Below are 19,907 nucleotides of genomic sequence, written 5' to 3'. Positions count from 1 at the left end.
ATAGGTCCGCGAATTAAAAAATGGCAGAATCGGGTTTGCAGTCTTGAGAGAGCATGTCAAAAACAGTGAGGGCGCTGTTCAGCGGCCTCAGAAGGGGGAAAAACGAGGTGGAAGGACCCCATACATTGAAACATATGTTAAACTTTCATCGATTTGCAATCGACTGGTCATCATAATTTTTTTTAAACGAGCCCAAAAGGCCTCAAAATGAGCAAAGAAAACCGGTGTTTTTACACATGTTTCAATGGGAAGATTATTTAGTGGTGTGCGCCCTTCGAAGGGCCTAGGCGTAAAATCGTGCTTTGAGAGATTCAGCCAAAATTGAAGTTGGCTTTCGATTAAATTGCGTTTTTTGATTTAAATAGATAGTTTTTATGTTAGTGAATATATTTAATGCGTTTTAGATGCAAGTCACGCTAAGTTTATTCTCTCAGAGGCCTTCAAAGTTAAAGAAACTGTCCAAAATTGTGAGAAAACTAAGATTTCTCAGATTTGAAGCAAAATTGTCTTAAGGTGACAAATCGGCACAAGTCTTTGAACCTCTCAAATCTTAATTATTTTATAAGGGGGGGGTGATTGTTGCAAAATCATTAATATATAGACCTTTGCCATTATGAAACCTAATTTCTTTTCATTTTAAAGCGGTTTTTTGCAGATAAACGGTCAAAGACTATATGTTGAGCATTGGTATTTAATGCAAATTTAGGGAAATAAGCACAAATGGTCAAAATGTTGAAAATGTGCACATTTTTTGGAATGCACCACGTATCTTTGATAGAACATTTCTCTTGATGTGGATGTCACAGAGCACTCAAACCTTGAGTGTTTTACTCACAACATTTTATATTTCAAGAAAAATATAACAAAATTCGATTTTATGAACATCATTATTCCGCTGAAGGGGCACACCACTAAATCAATGCGCCATTTGTGTAACCCTAATGAGTTCCGTAAAAACAGAAACTTTTTGAGGTATTTTGGGCTGGTCTCTAGACTTATTAATCAGAAAGAGTGGCGAATTATAGCTTAAATAAAAGTGTAAAGCCTATACATAAATTTGAGTCGCCGAAAATGTCGCATTTTAAAAATTATTGAGAAAATAGGTCCGCGAATTAAAAAATGGCAGAATCGGGTTTGCAGTCTTGAGAGCATGTCAAAAACAGTGAGGGCGGTGTTCAAGCGGCCTCAGAAGCGGAAAAACGAGGTGGAAGGACCCCATACATTGAAACATATGTTAAACTTTCATCGATTTGCAATCGACTGGTCATCATAATTTTTTTTTAAACGAGCCCAAAAGGCCTCAAAATGAGCAAAGAAAACCGTGTTTTTACACGTGTTTCAATGGGAAGATTATTTAGTGGTGTGCGCCCTTCAAGGGCCTAGGCGTAAATCGTGCTCTTGAGAGATTCAGCCAAAATTGAAGTTGGCTTTCGATTAAATTGCGGTTTTTTGATTTAAATAGATAGTTTTTATGTTAGTGAATATATTTAATGCGTTTTAGATGCAAGTCGCGCTAAGTTTATTCTCTCAGAGGCCTTCAAAGTTAAAGAAACTGTCCAAAATTGTGAGAAAACTAAGATTTCTCAGATTTGAAGCAAAATTGTCTTAAGGTGACAAATCGGCACAAGTCTTTGAACCTCTCAAATCTTAATTATTTTATAAGGGGGGGGTGTGATTGTTGCAAAATCATTAATATATAGACCTTTGCCATTATGAAACCTAATTTCTTTTCATTTTAAAGCGGTTTTTGCAGATAAACGGTCAAAGACTATATGTTGAGCATTGGTATTTAATGCAAATTTAGGGAAATAAGCACAAATGGTCAAAATGTTGAAAATGTGCACATTTTTGGAATGCACCACGTATCTTTGATAGAACATTTCTCTTGATGTGGATGTCACAGAGCACTCAAACCTTGAGTGTTTTACTCACAACATTTAATTTAGGGAAATAAGCACAAATGGTCAAAATGTTGAAAATGTGCACATTTTTGGAATGCACCACGTATCTTTGATAGAACATTTCTCTTGATGTGGATGTCACAGAGCACTCAAACCTTGAGTGTTTTACTCACAACATTTTATATTTCAAGAAAAATATAACAAAATTCGATTTTATGAACATCATTATTCCGTTGAAGGGGCACACCACTAAATCAATGCGCCATTTGTGTAACCCTAATGAGTTCGTAAAAAACAGAAACTTTTGAGGTATTTTGGGCTGGTCTCTAGACTAATTATAGCTTAAATAAAAGTGTAAAGCCTATACATAAATTTGAGTCGCCGAAAATGTCGCATTTTTAAAATTATTGAGAAAATAGGTCCGCGAATTAAAAAATGGCAGAATCGGGTTTGCAGTCTTGAGAGCATGTCAAAAACAGTGAGGGCGCTGTTCGCGCCCACGTAGAGGGTAAAACGAGGTGGAAGGACCCCCATACATTGAAACATATGTTAAACTTTCATCGATTTGCAATCGAATGGTCATCATAATTTTTTTTTAAACGAGCCCAAAAGGCCTCAAAATGAGCAAAGAAAACCGGTGTTTTTACACGTGTTTCAATGGGATGATTATTTAGTGGTGTGCGCCCTACAGCATGTTGCCTAATAGTCTGTATCAAGTCTTTAAAAAACAATTTATTTCTTTGATGCACTTCACCGAACATGTGCTTTTCAATACACTGGTAACAGAGATTTCATACTCACTGAAAGAGCTTGGCTTAGGTCTACCATGTGTATCACATGTTTGATGTTGGCCAATGAAATTATGTCATGCTGTCATTTAGCCTTGAGTAGATTAAAGATGTTGCTGGACTCATGCTTCAAAACAATATGGATGGGGGAAGAACAGCCTAATCTATAATGTGGTTGGTCAAATTGACTTCTTGTAATATTATTTGCTCCACATGAGGGGTTTAGCACTGACACTTGGGTGCAATATATGGAAACATTTATCAGTCTACAAAATATAAACATTCTGAGACATGAATTTGACATACTGGAATTTGGTTTTTGCTGAACAAAAGTAAGTAAACATTAGGGATCATATTTTTCAAAAATGGAATATAGGGTTTCAGTGATTTTTGAAAATGATGGGTTTGTGTGAATTTTCATAATGGGCGCAGTTATCCTGGTTTTGAAATATGTAATTTTTGACAGCTCCTCCATGGATATCCATGTACACTGTCTTTGGATACTTCTTATTCGTACCCATGCTGTGCATTGGGTACGAATCATTATTTTAGACAGTGCACGATTTGAGGTTGCGGGTTTGGGTACTTGTGTTTGTTGCCCGGCAACGCGTAATGAGTGACGTGTGACGAATACTGGTAGCGAACAAATTTGGAATTGAATTTTGAAGTGGGCAAAAATATAAGGTGAAAAATGAACAGGGAAAATAAAAATCGAGCAAAAGTTAACGGCAACAGGGCAACACGGCAACAAACAGGCAGAATATGAATGAGTGCAAAAAAAATTGAGCAAAAGTTAACTTTAACGTGGCAACGAGGGAACTAAAATACATTAAATTTTTTAAAATAAATTGACCAGCAACAGGGCAACACGGCAACAAGCTGGAATCAAAATTTTAAAAAATCAAGCAAAAGTTAACAGCAACAGGGCAACAGGGCAACAAGATAAAATTAATTTAATAACAAGAAAAAAACCCAAAAAACTGACCAGCAACAGGGCAACACGGCAACAAGCTGGAATCAAAATTTTAAAAAATCGAGCAAAAGTTAACGGCAACACGGCAACAAACAGGCAGAATATGAATGAGTGCAAAAAAAATTTGAGCAAAAGTTATCTTTAACGTGGCAACACGGCAACGAGGGAACTAAAATACATTAATTTTTAAAAAAATAAATTGACCAGCAACATGGCAACAAGAAGGTAAAATATCGAGCAAAAGTTATCATCAACAGGGCAACACGGCAACAAGGAAGCATAAACTTTTCTTTAGTGAATTCTGTGTTTGTTGCCGTGATGCCGAGATTGAAGGATGATTTGTTCTTTTTTTTTTGCGTTGATTGTAGTGTTTGTTGCCTTGTTGCCGTATAAAATTTTCTTTAGTGAATTTCATGTTTGTTGCCGTGTTGCCGAGATTGAGCGATGATTTTTTCTGTTTTTGCGTTGATTGTAGTGTTTGTTGCCTTGTTGCCGTATAAACTTTTCTTTAGTGAATTTTGTGTTTGTTGCCGTGTTGCCGTGTTGCTGCGCATTGAATAATGCTTAGCGAATTAAGTGTTTGTAACTTTGTTGCCCTGTTGCCAATTGATAGTACAAGGAACTTATACGATGTCCTCATTCACAAACTGATACTATCTGTCCATCGTATAAGACTGTTACCGCACGGCAACTGGTTGAAGGAATATTACACAGTCAAGAATAGGCTCCATCATTTTTTTGTTCTGATCCTCCCAGTCTCCCAAAACATCAAAACATCAAAAGCGTTGCACTTATACTTACTTAAGACTGTCCTTTTTCATATAACGCAGACAAAGTAGAGCCAACTTGCCTAGAAATGGTCAAATTTTGGCAAGAAATATCTCTGTGTAATCCTATGTAAGTCCCATATCACATCGTTATATCGGCGATCGAGGTTTTTTTTTTCTGAAGTTTGGTTGGTACCCACCAGCCATGCATGTGACGTGACACGGCTAAAATAAGCGACCGGGAATCTGGGATCGTTAAAACGTCAACAAATTTCAAAACATAGAAAGCAGTAAACTTATTGGCGAGCGGTCCGAATTTTGAGCCATAAGTTTACGTGGTGAACTAGCCAATTGATAGAGGTACAATTTTTATATTTTTTTTTTGAATACATGTACATTCATATGCCCTACGAGCTCCTACGTCTGCTGTGTTGCCGCAACAGATACAAGTACCCTAACCCTCAACCTCAAATCGTGCATGTTACGCATTATTTGTATAGGGTATGTCCACCAAGTTCAAAGTTCTTGATGATTTGATTTTATATTACCGTATATTACGTTTAAGCTTACCTTTCTCCTTTCGGTTCAATCGCAGTGTCTGATTTACGAAAGTCACTATGAATACACCTATACCTTTATCAACACATTAAACACATTGCAAGTGTGGACAAAACCTGAAAAGAACACAAATTCGGGTGTTTTTGTGGCATCAGACTCGCTGCCGAAATTGACAAAAAATAACCCCAGGTATAAGCAGCATGTCGTACAGTCTTCAGGGTGCATACCACTATATGTCCTTTCCAGAAATTGGGATTCCCAAATGCAAGAAAATATATTTCCCAGTGCAAAATGTACCGGTACCACATGAAATGAACAATCACGGGGAAAAAATACAACTTGCCCATTGCCCAAAAGTCATCCAGTAAATTATTTTGCCCCCCCCCCCCAAGAAAAAAAAATTGAGCACCATATAATATTACCGGTATTATCATATTACCTAGTACCATGGAACATGTACACAAAGTAGGCCTACACATGGTATAGGAAGCTAAAACTTAATATTATTTTGAGCACTTTCTTCTCAAAACCTGAAAGAATTTCATTGGGTTTCAATTGAGTTCTTTGTAGAACCAAAAAAAGTTCTGTAGCCAAGAAACAGGTTCTAGTTTGTAGACCTTAATCTTGAAGAACCTTTAAGCAATCTTAAAGAAAGAACCCTCAAAAGGTTCTTAGTAGAACAGAAAAAAAAAGTTTTTTTTTATCCAAGAAAATAAATTTTTTAGTACCAAAAAAGGTTAACACTACGTTTTACTTTTCTTAACTTTGTGATGAGTCCCTGAATGAATGAATTAGAATGTCCCCAGTCCTATTTAACTCTTAAAGGTTCTTTATAGAACTTTTTAAGGTTTCAGAACCTTATTACTGCTTAGGGTTCTGCATACAGGACAAAAAAGGTTCTAAGTTGAGCCTTTTTTCTGAGAGTGTATAATTAAATTTATTTCTTTAATCTGTGAGTCATATCTGTGACAAAAAGTTACACAGTAAAAACATTATTTCACTCTAATACCAAATAAGAATATTATTAGTCCTTCCCATCTAAATTTACTGCGTTTACTACCTAGGAGTAATGGTGAGTGATAATTAGTAGGCCCCTATAAGATTTTTAAATGTCCAAAGATGCATTTAGGGGGAGGGTACGTTGTACATCAAACTTGCCCGAAATTCTAAGCAAAGAATTTCCGATTTCTGAAAGTCCGAATGCCTGGATACCATAGTAATTACTGCTGCCCATCCAGTAAGTTATTTTTCCTAATTTGAGGGCAAACATAATTTTAAATTGCTCACCCAGTAAATTAGGCTATCCTTTTATACCTCCCAATATCACAAGCAGTCAAGCACTGATGGTTTCAAGTACTGACTGAACTCCCCGGGCTGAACTCAAGTTGAATTGGGGTACATTCTTTCGTTTCAGGTTTCAATTTGATCAAAATCATTGGCAATTCCAATTTCTCATAGACTCATACACACAAAGTTATTTTGATTCAATTCCAATTCAATTCCTGATCAACTAAAATAATTTCAATTCCAATTCCAATTCAATGCGTATTGCATTGAATTGAAAGTTTATCAAGTATTGTCAATATTCCCGTGTCTAACGCTATGCATCCTGAAGTTAGTCTTTACTCAGCTCTTACGCGATCGTATGTCTGCATTCAAGTCTTGGTAAATAACAAAACGTTCTTGCAGACTTTAAAAAGTCTATCAATAGGCAACGGGCTGCGTTTAACATATTTTGGATTTGGTAATTTTTTGAGTTCACACAATTTTGTCTTAAAAAAATGACGTTTCCTCATTGTTTACTTGTGGAGTGAATAATCTTGATGGCTCAGCATCATCGACGTATGCAGGTTTGTCACACAAGACCTGCATACCGTGAAGGAAGGAGAGAAAAAGCTGTAAAGGTGAGAAGTAGACAAGACTCAGTCACACACCCTCCACGATCATTCATTTTCCATGTCTTCAAAATGATTGTATTTTCTCGATTATTGTAATCAAGAAATCATCTATACTTGTACTTTTTTTTACTTTGCACGAACTTACACTTTATAGTAGAGCTTAGATTAGAGTAGACCCTATGAGCATTTACTTTTTGTTGTGGATTTTGATGTGTTTTTAATGAGCTTTCTTCGCCATTTGTATTGGATTCGTCATTATACAGATCTCGATGGACTAAAGATTTTAAGGAAAAAATAAAGCTTCGCTCAACGGACCCTTCAACACAGCTGTGACAGCGAACTTGAAGGGGTGTGCCTGAATTTAATAGGCGGGATATCCTTGATGATTCTGATTCTGATTCTATACATCGAATGTCATGAATTACGAATGTACTAATGTATGGAGCTGGTATATAAACCATCCAATTGTTTAAAACTGTAACTCACACATAAGATGCGGTCTGTAATGAGCACTCAATCCTCATTGACACCAGTTGTAGTAACTACAAATTTCGAACGTTTGAGGACTTGTTCTCAAGTTGTAGCAGGTGCCATTGGGTGTCTTCAGTGTTAATTGTTTTCATTATAAATGCCGCAAAATATCAATAACAACCTGTTTGACCTCTCCATATATTCATACATTGTACATTGCTCACCTGTGTTTTCATAATCATATCATATTATTTTTTGTGGTGAAAAATGATTACAAATGTGTAATTTGCAATCATTTTGGGAGCAACGATTTCTTCGTACCGACGGCTAAGTGTGTATGTGAATGCACATTAAACACATAACCATACACAGTAGGGGAGACTGGGGTTAGTTGGAACGCGGGGTAAGTTGAAACATTGTATTTTTTTCTGACACAAAAAATTAATTTGGTAAAATACTGGCACCTAGTAATAGGTATTAGTAAGGGTCATCCACCAAATTAGCAACAGCACCGATGCCCCACCAGTGTTGGCTTGGGAAAGGAATATCTGTTTTTTGACTTACCGGTACTGACTAATTTTTATACCCCTCAGAAAAGATGCGTTATCTCCATGTTGTTTGAAGATTCAGGGGATTATTTTTTGAGTATCATAAGCACTAGTAGTAAGTCCCAGAATAATGTTAAATAAAAGTTTTATTGTATTTCTTATTTTGTGTAATGAACTTTGAAATGTAAAAATAGGCATCAGGGTTAGTTGAAACTTTTGAGGTGGGGTTAGTTGACACATGAAAATCGCATAGAAAAATATGGTTAAAAATTTGACTTTTTAAAAATTTGTAACATGTTTACCATTTCTTCAATATTGCTTTAATACGGTTAAAAAGCAATAATACAAGCAAAAAGTGCACACAGAAAGTACATTTTATAATATTTTAGGCTTCTCATATTTTGGTCCATGGTGACACTCGTCACCTTGTGTCCAAAGTATTGACCCGCACTACCACATATTTATTTATTCATTTTTTCACACTGATTGTATGTTAAAGGGTGCCTTCAAGGGAAGTATAACCCTAACAACACAATAATTATTATTTTGAAATTTTTACAAGCCGTGTTTCAACTAACCCTACCCTATGTTTCAACTTACCCCAGGGGTGGGGTTAGTTGAAACACTTTTTTTCAAATTTTCAAATTGGATTATATGAATAATCATAAGCAGGTCCAATAAAGTTTAAGGCTGTATTTGTAGCATGTATGTATATGTTTTTACTGATATGGTTAGTGTTTCTTGAAAGTAATCGGTTTGCGTTAAAAAGACGATTTTGTGAAAAATGTTTCAACTAACCCCAATCTCCCCTACCTGTTGGAACTCCCGGTCGGAGCTTCAATTATTGGAACGGCACTGACCACCAAATTTGGCTAGGCCGAGGTAATGTTTATTGTTATGTTTCCCGCAATATCACAAACAAAGGCAAATTATATGATTCTTCACAAAATCTACTATAATACCGTACCGGTACTTCATTCAGTCGATTGTCACCAATTTTCAAACGTATAAATAATAATTATTTGGGAAGTTTAATGTCGCTGAAATTTATTAATTTATTTAAAGAGGTTAACCGTCAATGTTAGCAATTCGCCGACATGTCATTTGAGTTGCTCGAGAAACACTATCTTTACTCACAGATGCCCTCACATCCGTGGCTAATGTTTGTTCGTATAGCTTTGGGAGGTAAACATATTACGTAAAACCACATATTTAATTATAATGACAATAAAGCATGATAAACATAGCCTGAAATAACCCCCTTTTACCTACTTTAAATTCTGTTACTATACGTGTTGGTGGCATATTTCTCAGGGACCGTTTACGTAGTATGTCGCATGAGATTGAGGACAGACTTCTCGATCAATCATTTTCTTACTCAAGAACTCTAGCTTTGAATTTGCACACGATAGTTACGCATTCAATGCTAGAGTGCTTTGCTATCGATTTTCAGTCGGACAGCGGTGCAATTTTTGGCACCGGAGGATGGAGGTTATTTATTCTGTTAATTTTGAAATTTGGACAGCTAATCAAACATGGCAGATATTCATGGTCGTACGTGAGGACTGGAGGATTTGATCAAGAAGTCTATCCTCAGTCCAGGGCAGGCAACTGATAACTGACGATGGATGTGAGGTTACAGCTCAGAGCTATCTTAAATCACATCAGAATCAGTGAAGCATGACCCCATGTAAAGCAGTGGAGATTCTGAAGTAAATAATGCCGATCACGAAAAAGTTACTCAAATGACACATCAGCAGGATCTTTGGTGCCCCAGATCTTTGTCAACTGATCAAGGCATTCTTCATCACTTGTTGGCCTTGGTGCCCTTCTTTGTCTTTGCCCAGTGGCCTTGCAAATGGGTGCCCCAAAAAATTAAAATTTGAGGGTTCCTGTGTAGACAAATTCTAAATTTGCCACCCCTGAGCTCCCAACTATATATAGTATTTCCAACATTGATGTCAATGGTACTCTAAAATATCATCTGAATCCTTAAAATGTCTTTCATTTTTTTATCTTTGTTCAGGTGTACACCATCAATGATGAATCACGCTTTCTATTGGTGCAAGGTGTACCAGCCCTTAAACTTACCAAAGAACTTCTAGATCAGTGTTCTTTGTACGGTGCCATTCAGGAGTATAGACTATTAGATGACTTCCCTGATAAGGAAGAATTCACTGAAGTTTACTGGATACAGTATCAACAGCTGCAGGCTGCAAGGTGAGGGATGTTGAAACAATTACCGTACTGACGCGAGTAAAGTTCCACCCTTGAGTAAAGTCCCCAAAAATTTTGGCAAAATTCCAGAAATCCACCTAGATCCTAGTAAAGTGCCACCCTAAAATTTTGACATTTCTGGGCAATGAGAAGGGGGAAACATCTCTTTTTAGACCTACAATTTGGTTGTAAAAGACCCTATAAATTTTGTAATAGGCCCTTGTTTTGATAGGCCATTAAAAAAAAGAGCTTACTTAAATAGTTTTTCCCTCTATTAAAACATTTTGGCCAAGATTTGAGTAAAGTCCCACCCCAAATTTCAAAATATTTCAAGTTAAAATGAGATTGGACTTACTCGAGTCAGTACGGGATATGTAAAATAAGGGGATGAAAAAGAAAACCCTGTTCTATGGGCCCGACAGACCCAGCTTTTGCGTTGTGGGGAAAATTAAAACAATCATTTGCTGAAATAGTTGATTTTGACTGAATTTTTTTGAAAAAATTTAAAAAGATTTTCAGATTTGTCAAGCTTTTGGTCATTATGTAGGGTCATTTAGCCTCTTCAGAAAAAAGTAAAGTTTTTTTTTAATGTATGAAAATGATCATGGTCAAAAACCGTAAGGAGCCTATGTTGTTCCTGTAAAAGATTTATATAGTACAGGGATGCCAGTTTTCCGGATATTTCCGGAAATCCGGACCGCACGTTTAAAAAAAAAAAATTCCGGTCGGCCGGTCGCAAAAAAATCTCCCGTTGGAAGGAAAAAAATCTGAGGAAATCTCCAATTTTAAAATGAAAATTCCTTAGGACCATGACTGGATGACTCAACTAGATAATGGTACTCATTTAACATGCATGTGGTCAAATTTTTATATTATTGAGAACACCTTTTCATGCCCAAAATTGATGAATTTTAGTCCATTATCGGACCAGCATATTATACTGAGTGTGTCGGCTTTTGCGTTCAAAAACTCATCTCTTTTTCCTCAACAAATATTACCCAAGTAAGAAGTATGTAATGTGTATTAATGAACGATGACGTTTGAGATGATGCTGGACTGATGATGCTGATGCCGTATAGGCCTATACTCTAATATCAAGTCATGTTTAAGTCTAAATGGAAATGAACTTCGGTCAAAGGTTTGATATGAACCTTTTAGCTGTATCCTTTGGCTTTGTGTAGCCGTCGTTGTGAACATGGGGGTGGGGGAGGTTGGGTGGGGGTGGTTGAGTGTGTGTAGGCCTATGTATTTCCTTTTTAGGCCTACTATTTTAGTCCCAATTTGTAGTGACATCACTCTGTCTCTGTATGTTTAACATACCGAATTTTACAAATTACTCTTATCATACAATGTCCGGGTACAATGTATTCTTCATGCACAATCATAAGTACCCCCCCCCCCCCATGTGGGCCCCCTCCCACATACCCGAAGGGGGGGGGGGGGTAAAAAAATTTGATGAATCATTGTTTTTATATTGCGCATTACATATATCAATTTCAATCATGTAGGCCATGTTATTAGGCCAAAAAAACACTTTGAAGAATGTCTCCCGTGTACAAAAGTATAGGAAACAGAACATTTAAAACCACTTTTTTAGGATGAAGGAAGCATTTTTTCAAAAAAGTCCCAAACAGGTTTTTTTTATCAAAAATGGTCTCTTTTGGGGTGCTAAATCTGCTAAAATGTTTGTCGTCCTGAAATTTTAACCAAGAGGTGGGGGTGGGTGGGGTGGGGTGGGGAGGCAGTGGATGCCAAGCACAAATTGTTAATTATTGTTTTATTTTTCTGCTTCACATATATCAACAACAGCCATATTGGTCATATAATAAAAAGCCAAAAAACATTTTTTAAGAGTGTCTCTTGTGCATAAAAGTATAGGAAACTCAAAACTTTAAAGCATGTTTTCTGGAAGAAGGAAGCACTTTTTATTAAAAGTGTAGAACAAGCCAGGAGCTTTGAAATGTTCTTTTACCCTCTGAAATGGCCTTTCCTGTGGTGCTAAATGTGCAGAAACCATCTGGCTTGGGGGCTTTGCCCCTCGACCCCAACAGGGGCTTTTCCCTCGACCCTGCCAGGGGCCCTTAAGCGAGCCCCTGGACCCCACGCCGTGAGGGACGAGAGCTCCGCTCGCTACGCTTCGCATTTAGTATTTTATGAAATATTTTTTTCCTTCCCAACTTCAGGAGGCCACTGGTATCCCTGATAGTAATCTTTTTGATATTTGTACAGTGCAGACTTTAAAACGTCCAATTGATTCATGCAAATCTGTTTATGACAATTGTTACATGAGTATTGAGTATGAGTTACTTAAAATGTGCTTCTTTCTTCAGAGTTGCAAAGCGTAAGCTAGATGACCGACCATTCTATGGTGGCATCCTTCATGTGACCTATGCTCCTGAGTATGAGACAGTAGATGATACAAGACTCAAGCTTCAAGACAGGAGGAAGGCTATTGCCAGGAGAATCAGGGTGTTGGAAACGCAACAAAAAGGTATAGCCAGACTATTTCTCTGCAGGTGGTTCAAAATATTTTTAAATTAATACTTTGGACTAAAATAAAGTTTTCTGATGTGAAACGGTAAGAAAACACTTTTGACCTCACATGGAGGCACTTCCGGGTTATGCCTATCGGGTCAGTGATTTCCTGGGTGTTTCCATGGCTGTGTGACAGCGTCACCCTTTGACCAAAGAGCTGCCCTTGTCGGCGCTAGGTCACCATCATGGGCGATTTGATTTCATTACACTATTGGTTACCAGACTGAAACACAAAAATTTTAATTAAAATTGCCAAATATTTTGTGTATTTCACAATACATTGACCCTATTGACCTTTTTGGTAAATCCCAGAAGCCTTTGCGAGTACACCTGAGATGTCGTCATTTGACGTCAGTACGCGTCATGCCAATCGCACATCATTTAGCGAGCATAGTTACGACATCTCTGGTTTATGAGATTTACCGAAATGGTCATTAAAATGGTACTGTGTGTAACACAAATCTGCCATTTTGGTTTGTTGCTCATGGAGGGCACATAATGTACTTCCAGTATGTATCTGCAGCAGCCCAAAATGGAATGATAATTTGCATCTTGAAGCTTGAGCAATTATCATACTCAGCTGTGCACTTGGTACACATTTTTGGCACAATGTGTTAAATGTAGAATATAAACAACAATGTACTTTGCATCAAAGTTTGCCTAAGACATCTAAATTGTTCTGTGTATAGTTTATGTATTGATATGATGCAAAATCTGTATTTTGATCTGTTTTTTTAAAATCTTGATGCAAACTTTCATATCAGGAAGGTCTTATTTGCTGTTTCCAATTAATGTCTTTGTCTTTGCAGATTCTGCTGTTGGAACTACTGATGTTGCATCATCATCCATAGCACCAGATGAATCTGCATCTACTAGCAAAGAACAGGTTCTTAACCCAGATGAGATTGGAACCGGGGACCATGAAACATTGATACAACCAGACTCAAGGACAGAAAAGGGTCAAACTGGAAGATCTCAAAATACAGATCTTGATAACGCAAGAAGTACAGATGATGTTGAAAGTGATTTGCTACCACAAATACCCCTCCCACCACAAATCCTCCCCAGATCAGAATGGACTGGTCCAGCTAAACCGAGTTCAGAATTTCCTCGGATCTCTACAGCACACGCAACACTCCCAGAAGGGTTCAATCCGTACCCACATGGCAAACCTATGCCAAGTGCTGTGCCTAAAGTTGAGCTTCATTCAGAAGAAATCGGACCTCAACTACCGCCAGGTTTCCGTTCATATGGTGAAGAAACTGAAACCACCAGGGTAAGAGATTTTGACAGAGAAGGTGCAAAACCAAAAAGTACTAGTTCAACAATGAAGCAATCAGATTCCGATATCAGGAGATTAGGTCGGAAAAGGCAGAGCTCTGATATTTATACAACAGGAGACGATCAACAGCTACCATCTGGATCGGACTTGAGTCTTGGACGTCCTAGTAAACAAAGGGCTCTTGACAGGTGTAGTTTTCCCAGTGGTAGAGCCTCTCACAGCGGTACAAGAGGTCCTGGGTTTGTACCACACAAAGTACAAGCACAGCAACAGAAAGAGGTGAAGGATGCTTTGGGAATAGAGTCTGATAAAGCTGCTGGTAAGTGTGTTTTATGAGGAAAAGAGTACTCAACAGGTTGTCTGTGGTCAAAATATTTACCCTTTTGTTCTGTACATAGGCCTATTATGTGTCTTGATTACTAGACTTGATTTACTGCTGGCACTCTAAGACACAGAGAACATATAGCAATGTCTATAAAGCCTGAATGATAATAATAGTCTGAGATAAAGAAAATACATGTAGTTCGCATCAGATAATCCTGTCAATCAAACTCTCCAGAGCCTGTGATTGGTTAGTACCATGTAAAAGGGAGGTTGACTCATCTGGTGAAAAACTGACCATAAGGCACACTGTTTTATTGCTGCGTTCAGAAATTTAAATTGTCATGACAAATGTTTCTATATACACTGTTTTTTATTGTACATCCTCACTAGGGTGGGCCAAAAAACACTTTTTTTCTCGAATCGACTTGGAACTCTTGGAGAATTTTACTGGGGTACATACTAGTATTGTGCTGAAATATCAGTAATATTGGAGCATGTTTACCCAGGCAGTAGATTTTCACAAAATCACTACTTTTTTGCTATATTTTACTGTATAACTCTATATAGAAATCAGTAGAAACAATCTGGGAAAAAGTAGGCATTCAGATGCCACCTAACCAATATTAAACATTTTGGATAGTTTGTTTGGACCCTCTAGAACATCACCAAATAGCAAGCCGTCTCAATTGGTTACCATTATTTTTGCTAAAGACACGCATGTAAGTCAAATATTAATGATATTTGAGTTGCTATATTAAGGGTAGTAGGGGTAGCATTATGGAGAATTTCCCCAGTTCTACTCAGTCAAATTTCACAAATGCGGTATTGTTGCACAGATATGAACTGCAGCATTGCCAAAAATAAATGCTATATGATTTTCGGTTATCCATGTTTTGACCAGAGGTCAAAAGGCCACACAGCCTGGAAAATTCCTACATATCAGGGGTCACATGGCCCTTTAACCCCTGGTCATGTCAGAGCTGCACTAAATTCATATCTCATGTATTGTTTGTACTTTTGCAGTTCATATCTACCCAACAAGACCAAGATTGTGAAATTTGACTCAGTAGAACTGGGGAAATGCTCCATAATGCTACCCCTACCCCTTAATTTAGCAACTCAAATATCATCAACATTTAACTAAATACAGGTCTCTAGCAAAAAATAATGGTAACCAATTGGAGACTGCTTGCTATTTGGTGATGTTCTGGAGGGTCTAAACAAACTACCCAAATTGTTTAATATTGGCTATGATGTCATCTCAATGCCTACTTTTCCCAGGTTGTTTCTACTGATTTCTCTATATAGAGTTATACAGTAAGAAATGGCAAATAAGTAGGGACTTTTTGAAAATCTACTGCCTGGGCTAAACATGTCTGATCTTACTGATATTTTAGCACAATAGTAGTATGTACCCTAGTAAAATTCTCCGAGAGTTCCAAGTCGATCCGAGAAAAAAGGTGTTTTTCGGCCCACCCTAATCCTCACCCATTCTCTCACTGAAAAGCACTGCTAGTGATTAATCTTACAAAATGGTGAAATTTTCTTGATTTCTGATTGAAAAAAACAATACTTCTCTTGGCTTGCTATATGATATACAGGCGGATTTCACAACCTGATATTGATAATAATGATTTTCTCTTTAATTCTGGTTACATTACAGTGGCACCTTCTAGTGTGGTAAATCCTGCACCTAATACAGGTGATGCATCATTAGACAACACAGTACAAGATATACGCAGCAGAATGAGAGCTGTAAGTACTTAACACTTCCTGCATGCGCACACAACTTTTATTCCATTCCATGCAATCCAAGATGGCTGCCATGGCATGAGTGGCCATCTTGGATGTGCAGTAAAGGTGAATTTAAAAGCCTGTTTATGAGGAATGAGGAATTACAGGATTTGGAAGGAAAATTTAGAATTTGGACTTCACTTTTTCATGGCATAAATACATAACAAGAAATTATATAACCCTAACAGCCATAGATACCACAAAATACCATGATAAAAACCACTGTGCATGCGTGAATCCCAGGGTCAGCGATGATACTATCACTTTAAGTGTTATATGCTCACTAAATCGCTGCTCGGGGCAGCGTAACCTGTGAAGCTACCGGTCCGTGATCGTGTGCTTGGCATGGGGGGTCTAAGGTTTGAATCCTGGTGGTGCCAAGCGACTTCTTTCTTCATCTTCTCTCCTTTTTCGGATCTTCCGATAGCAAAAAGCAGGGTTGGGTGTTACTGTTAGGGGTAGATAACATGTATATATTTTTCCAGATTGAAGTCTATAATAAACCTAACAGCCATAGATACCACAAAATACCATGATAAAAACCACTGTGCATGCGTGAATCCAAGGGTCTGTGATGATCGTGTGCTTGGCATGTGGGGGGGGGGGGTCTAAGGTTCAAATCCCGCGGGTGCCAAGTGACTTCTTTCTTCATCTTTTCTCCTTTTTCGGATCTTCTTTAACTTCCGATAACAAAAAGCAAGGCTGGGTGTTAGGGTTAATGAAAACTTTTCTGTCATAGAGTGAAATTTGGTTTATCTTTCCGGGAAATGCACATTTTTTCCAGTCTTATTTCAAGCTTTTTGTATTGTATAGCAATGCTTTTGGCGTAGCTGGTTTAGTTTTGGCCTAGATGTGATTGACAGATCAAGTTCTGTTGATGAACCTGGTTTGAAACCCCTTTTGTGGAGATCAAAATTAAAATGCTTATGACAGATTCCAAAATCCATATACCCCATGGGGAAGACATGACCTTGATCTCCCATATAGGGGGTGTTGATTTCAGTTGGAGTCACCTATTTAAGTAACCCCACTTGAAATTCTCATACCCTGTGTGGTAGATTAAGGTCCTGTCTTCCATAGGGGTGTATGGATTTCAACTAGAATAGCCAATCAGTAAGGTTGGCTTACAGAAAATTGGAATAGAATTTATGTTTCTTTTAATTATTATTGACATTTCTGTAGGTATCTGAGGCTGTTGATAGAGCTGTTCAACCAATAAGAGCAGCACCCTCTGATGAATCAAATGCCGATGCAAGTCAACCAACGCAGAGAACATTGCGAGTGTCTCGGAACACCAGAAGAAAAATTTAACCTATTTTGTTTTCGCAATGGACACAGTAGATTCTGCATACAGAGGTATGTGTAATAGCATGAAGAGCTTTGTTGTAAAACCCCTTTATCATCCACTTGCCCAATTTTGAGACCACATCAAAAAATCATCAAAAAAAAATCACTGATATATGGGGGTTTGCAACAAAAGCAGTTTTTGGCGATATGTTTGTGTAGGATGAGCACTGAGATACTTGACTCATTTTTGTAAGGAATGTGTTGGATAATACATTGTAGCAGTGATACATGTAAACACAGATAAGGAATTCATCTATGAAGCTATTCCAGTTGAAATCCATACCTTGTGTGAAAGATATGACCTAAAATCTTCCACACTGGGGGGTGTAGATGTCAAATAGAGTAACCCATGCTGGTAATCCCATTTGGAATCTACACCTCCTGTGTGGAAGATGTTATGCCTTCCGTATAAGGGGGTTATGGATTTCAACTGGAATAGCACATTGACATGCTTAAGGTGACAGCATATGATTACTTTTCAACCGTGTGAGAATAAGGGAATTCCTGCGATGATCAGGGGCATCTGCCACGTGGCAAACGACTCAAAAACCGGAGGAGCATGCACCTCGCGTGCGCGATCGAGTATTTCAGCTCAGAATTCGTCAATCATCATCAGCATTGTGATTACATAAAAATCATACAAGGATACACTAACGCTTGTGCTATAACTGAACCGGGATTATTGTATTTTAAAATTTGCTGCAATAACTGAACTGGGATTATTTTATTAATTTGGTGGAATGTTGATGCAATGTAGAGAGGATCAAATAAAACGCCAACGTCTAGGAAATTGACCCAATTAGTAAATTAGGAACAACATTTAAACCATTTTACTGATAAAATGTTGTCTGATGACATCAACTTTTATTTATTCTTGGCTTCTGACGATCAGTAATAATGTATTTTTAACAGATTTGACTCAAACTACAACACTATTGAAATCGGTATAGGAAATCGGTAAACAATAAGAATTTTTCAGAGACCGATAAGGTCAAAATCAGGCCGATTATTATTTTACCGATCATATCGGTTAGACACTACTCACATCACCTCATCTGTACTGCAGATGACTTGAATTCAGCACTTACCTTTTGGCAGCTATATTCCTTATTTATAAATTGATAAAATCCACCATACTGGACTTGGGCACAGCCATTACACAACATCCTATCAGCAAAAGTAACTTGAAAAGATTTCACTATATGCAAATGAATAGTAAAACAAGATATTCATTATTCATGGATTTTTACAAAAATGACTACTTTAAAGGTTCTGAAGACTGGGGGGATCCTGCATTTAAGGTTGAGGCCCCGTAATATCAGGCTTTAAATCAGACTATGAGACATCCTCATAATGTTGAGGTTCTCCTATATCTATAATCCATTAAGCTTGTTTGTATAGTCTATTTGATTTGGGTATTGTTATCCAATCTACCATTAAATACGCCAAAATACCAGAGGGTATTACACACACAATTGTACACACACACCCCAGGATGTGAAAGGATCTCACAAATATATTTATGACCCCAAAGGTAAAAATTTAGGGGTCAAATGTCAAATTAAATGTTGGTCCAATGAAGTTCAAATTCAACAGGAATGTGACTTACGACATTCTAAACATGTTAAAAACATTTATGACCCCAAAGGTCAAAGTTTAGGGTTCAATATGGGTCAAAGGTCAAATTTCCAAATTGGTCTAATCAAGCTCAAATGATCTTGAATGATCCTTACAACATTCTAAACATGTTTAAAATATGACCCCAAAGGTAGGGGTCAAAGGTCAAATTTTAAAGTTGGACCAATCAAACTCAAATTCATCAGGAATGTTCCTTATGACATTGTAAACATGTTTAAAATATTTATGACCCCCAAGGTACAGCCCCCAAGGTGTCGGCCAGCCAGGGGGATCTTGCGGTTATGAACCGCCCTATTTTTGTACCAAAAGTAATTACGGAAGCAGGCGGTCGCGAAAGCAGGTGAGACTTGTGGTTCAAGAAGCTGCTTGTTTATGCATGTTATGTGCTTTTATTATATTATACATATTTACTACTGAAGAATATTTTGGTACAAATCACTTTCTTTACTAATGTGCATATGTTAAATAATTTCTTTAAGGTTTTTTTTTTTTTGGTGCTCTGTGCACTGCTGCACAGTCAGTTGATTTCTTTTTGACATGGGGGATGGGCTTGGAAAAAATTTCTTGAAGTATAGTGAATCCAGCACCTTTTGGCGACCAAATATGGTTAATTAGTACATAAAAAATGGTGCAACATTCATATCAAAGAGTTATTAAACTATTATGTGCAATTGCTTCAATAGATCTTTGTGACAAGCTATTCTGTTTTAATAAGTTTGATAATGTTTAGAAGTTTAGAAGATTTGATAACTTTTACATTTTTATACTGCTATTGTTATATTATACACATGTACTGCTGACATATATTTTTGTTACAAATATTACAAATTACTTTCTTTTGCAAATGCACTTTTTAATGCAATTAC

General features: G+C 37.3%; 2 protein-coding genes across 3 annotated transcripts in view; one reads left to right on the top strand and one right to left on the bottom strand.

The window, feature by feature from the left end:
• Positions 1–5,196, bottom strand: part of LOC140150494 (putative methyltransferase DDB_G0268948) — a 45,273-nt gene extending 40,077 nt beyond the window's left edge. For both annotated transcript variants that reach the window (XM_072172515.1, XM_072172516.1), the window contains exon 1: positions 5,000–5,196. The gene's annotated coding sequence lies outside the window, so the exon portion shown is untranslated. The remainder of the gene's footprint in view (positions 1–4,999) is intronic.
• A 1,528-nt stretch (positions 5,197–6,724) lies between these two features.
• On the top strand, positions 6,725–17,367 carry LOC140149529 (uncharacterized). Its single transcript, XM_072171608.1, has 6 exons — positions 6,725–6,891; positions 9,931–10,124; positions 12,452–12,612; positions 13,466–14,257; positions 15,926–16,017; positions 17,239–17,367. The coding sequence occupies exons 1-6, from the start codon at positions 6,811–6,813 to the stop codon at positions 17,365–17,367; spliced, it is 1,449 nt and encodes a 482-aa protein (XP_072027709.1). The 5' UTR covers positions 6,725–6,810.
• Positions 17,368–19,907: the final 2,540 nt, after the last annotated feature.

The sequence above is a fragment of the Amphiura filiformis genome, chromosome 4 (genome assembly GCF_039555335.1).
Source record: "Amphiura filiformis chromosome 4, Afil_fr2py, whole genome shotgun sequence".
Classification (NCBI taxonomy): domain Eukaryota; kingdom Metazoa; phylum Echinodermata; class Ophiuroidea; order Amphilepidida; family Amphiuridae; genus Amphiura; species Amphiura filiformis.
Note: the sequence above shows the minus strand (reverse complement) of the source record. Positions and strands in the feature narration are given on the sequence as shown.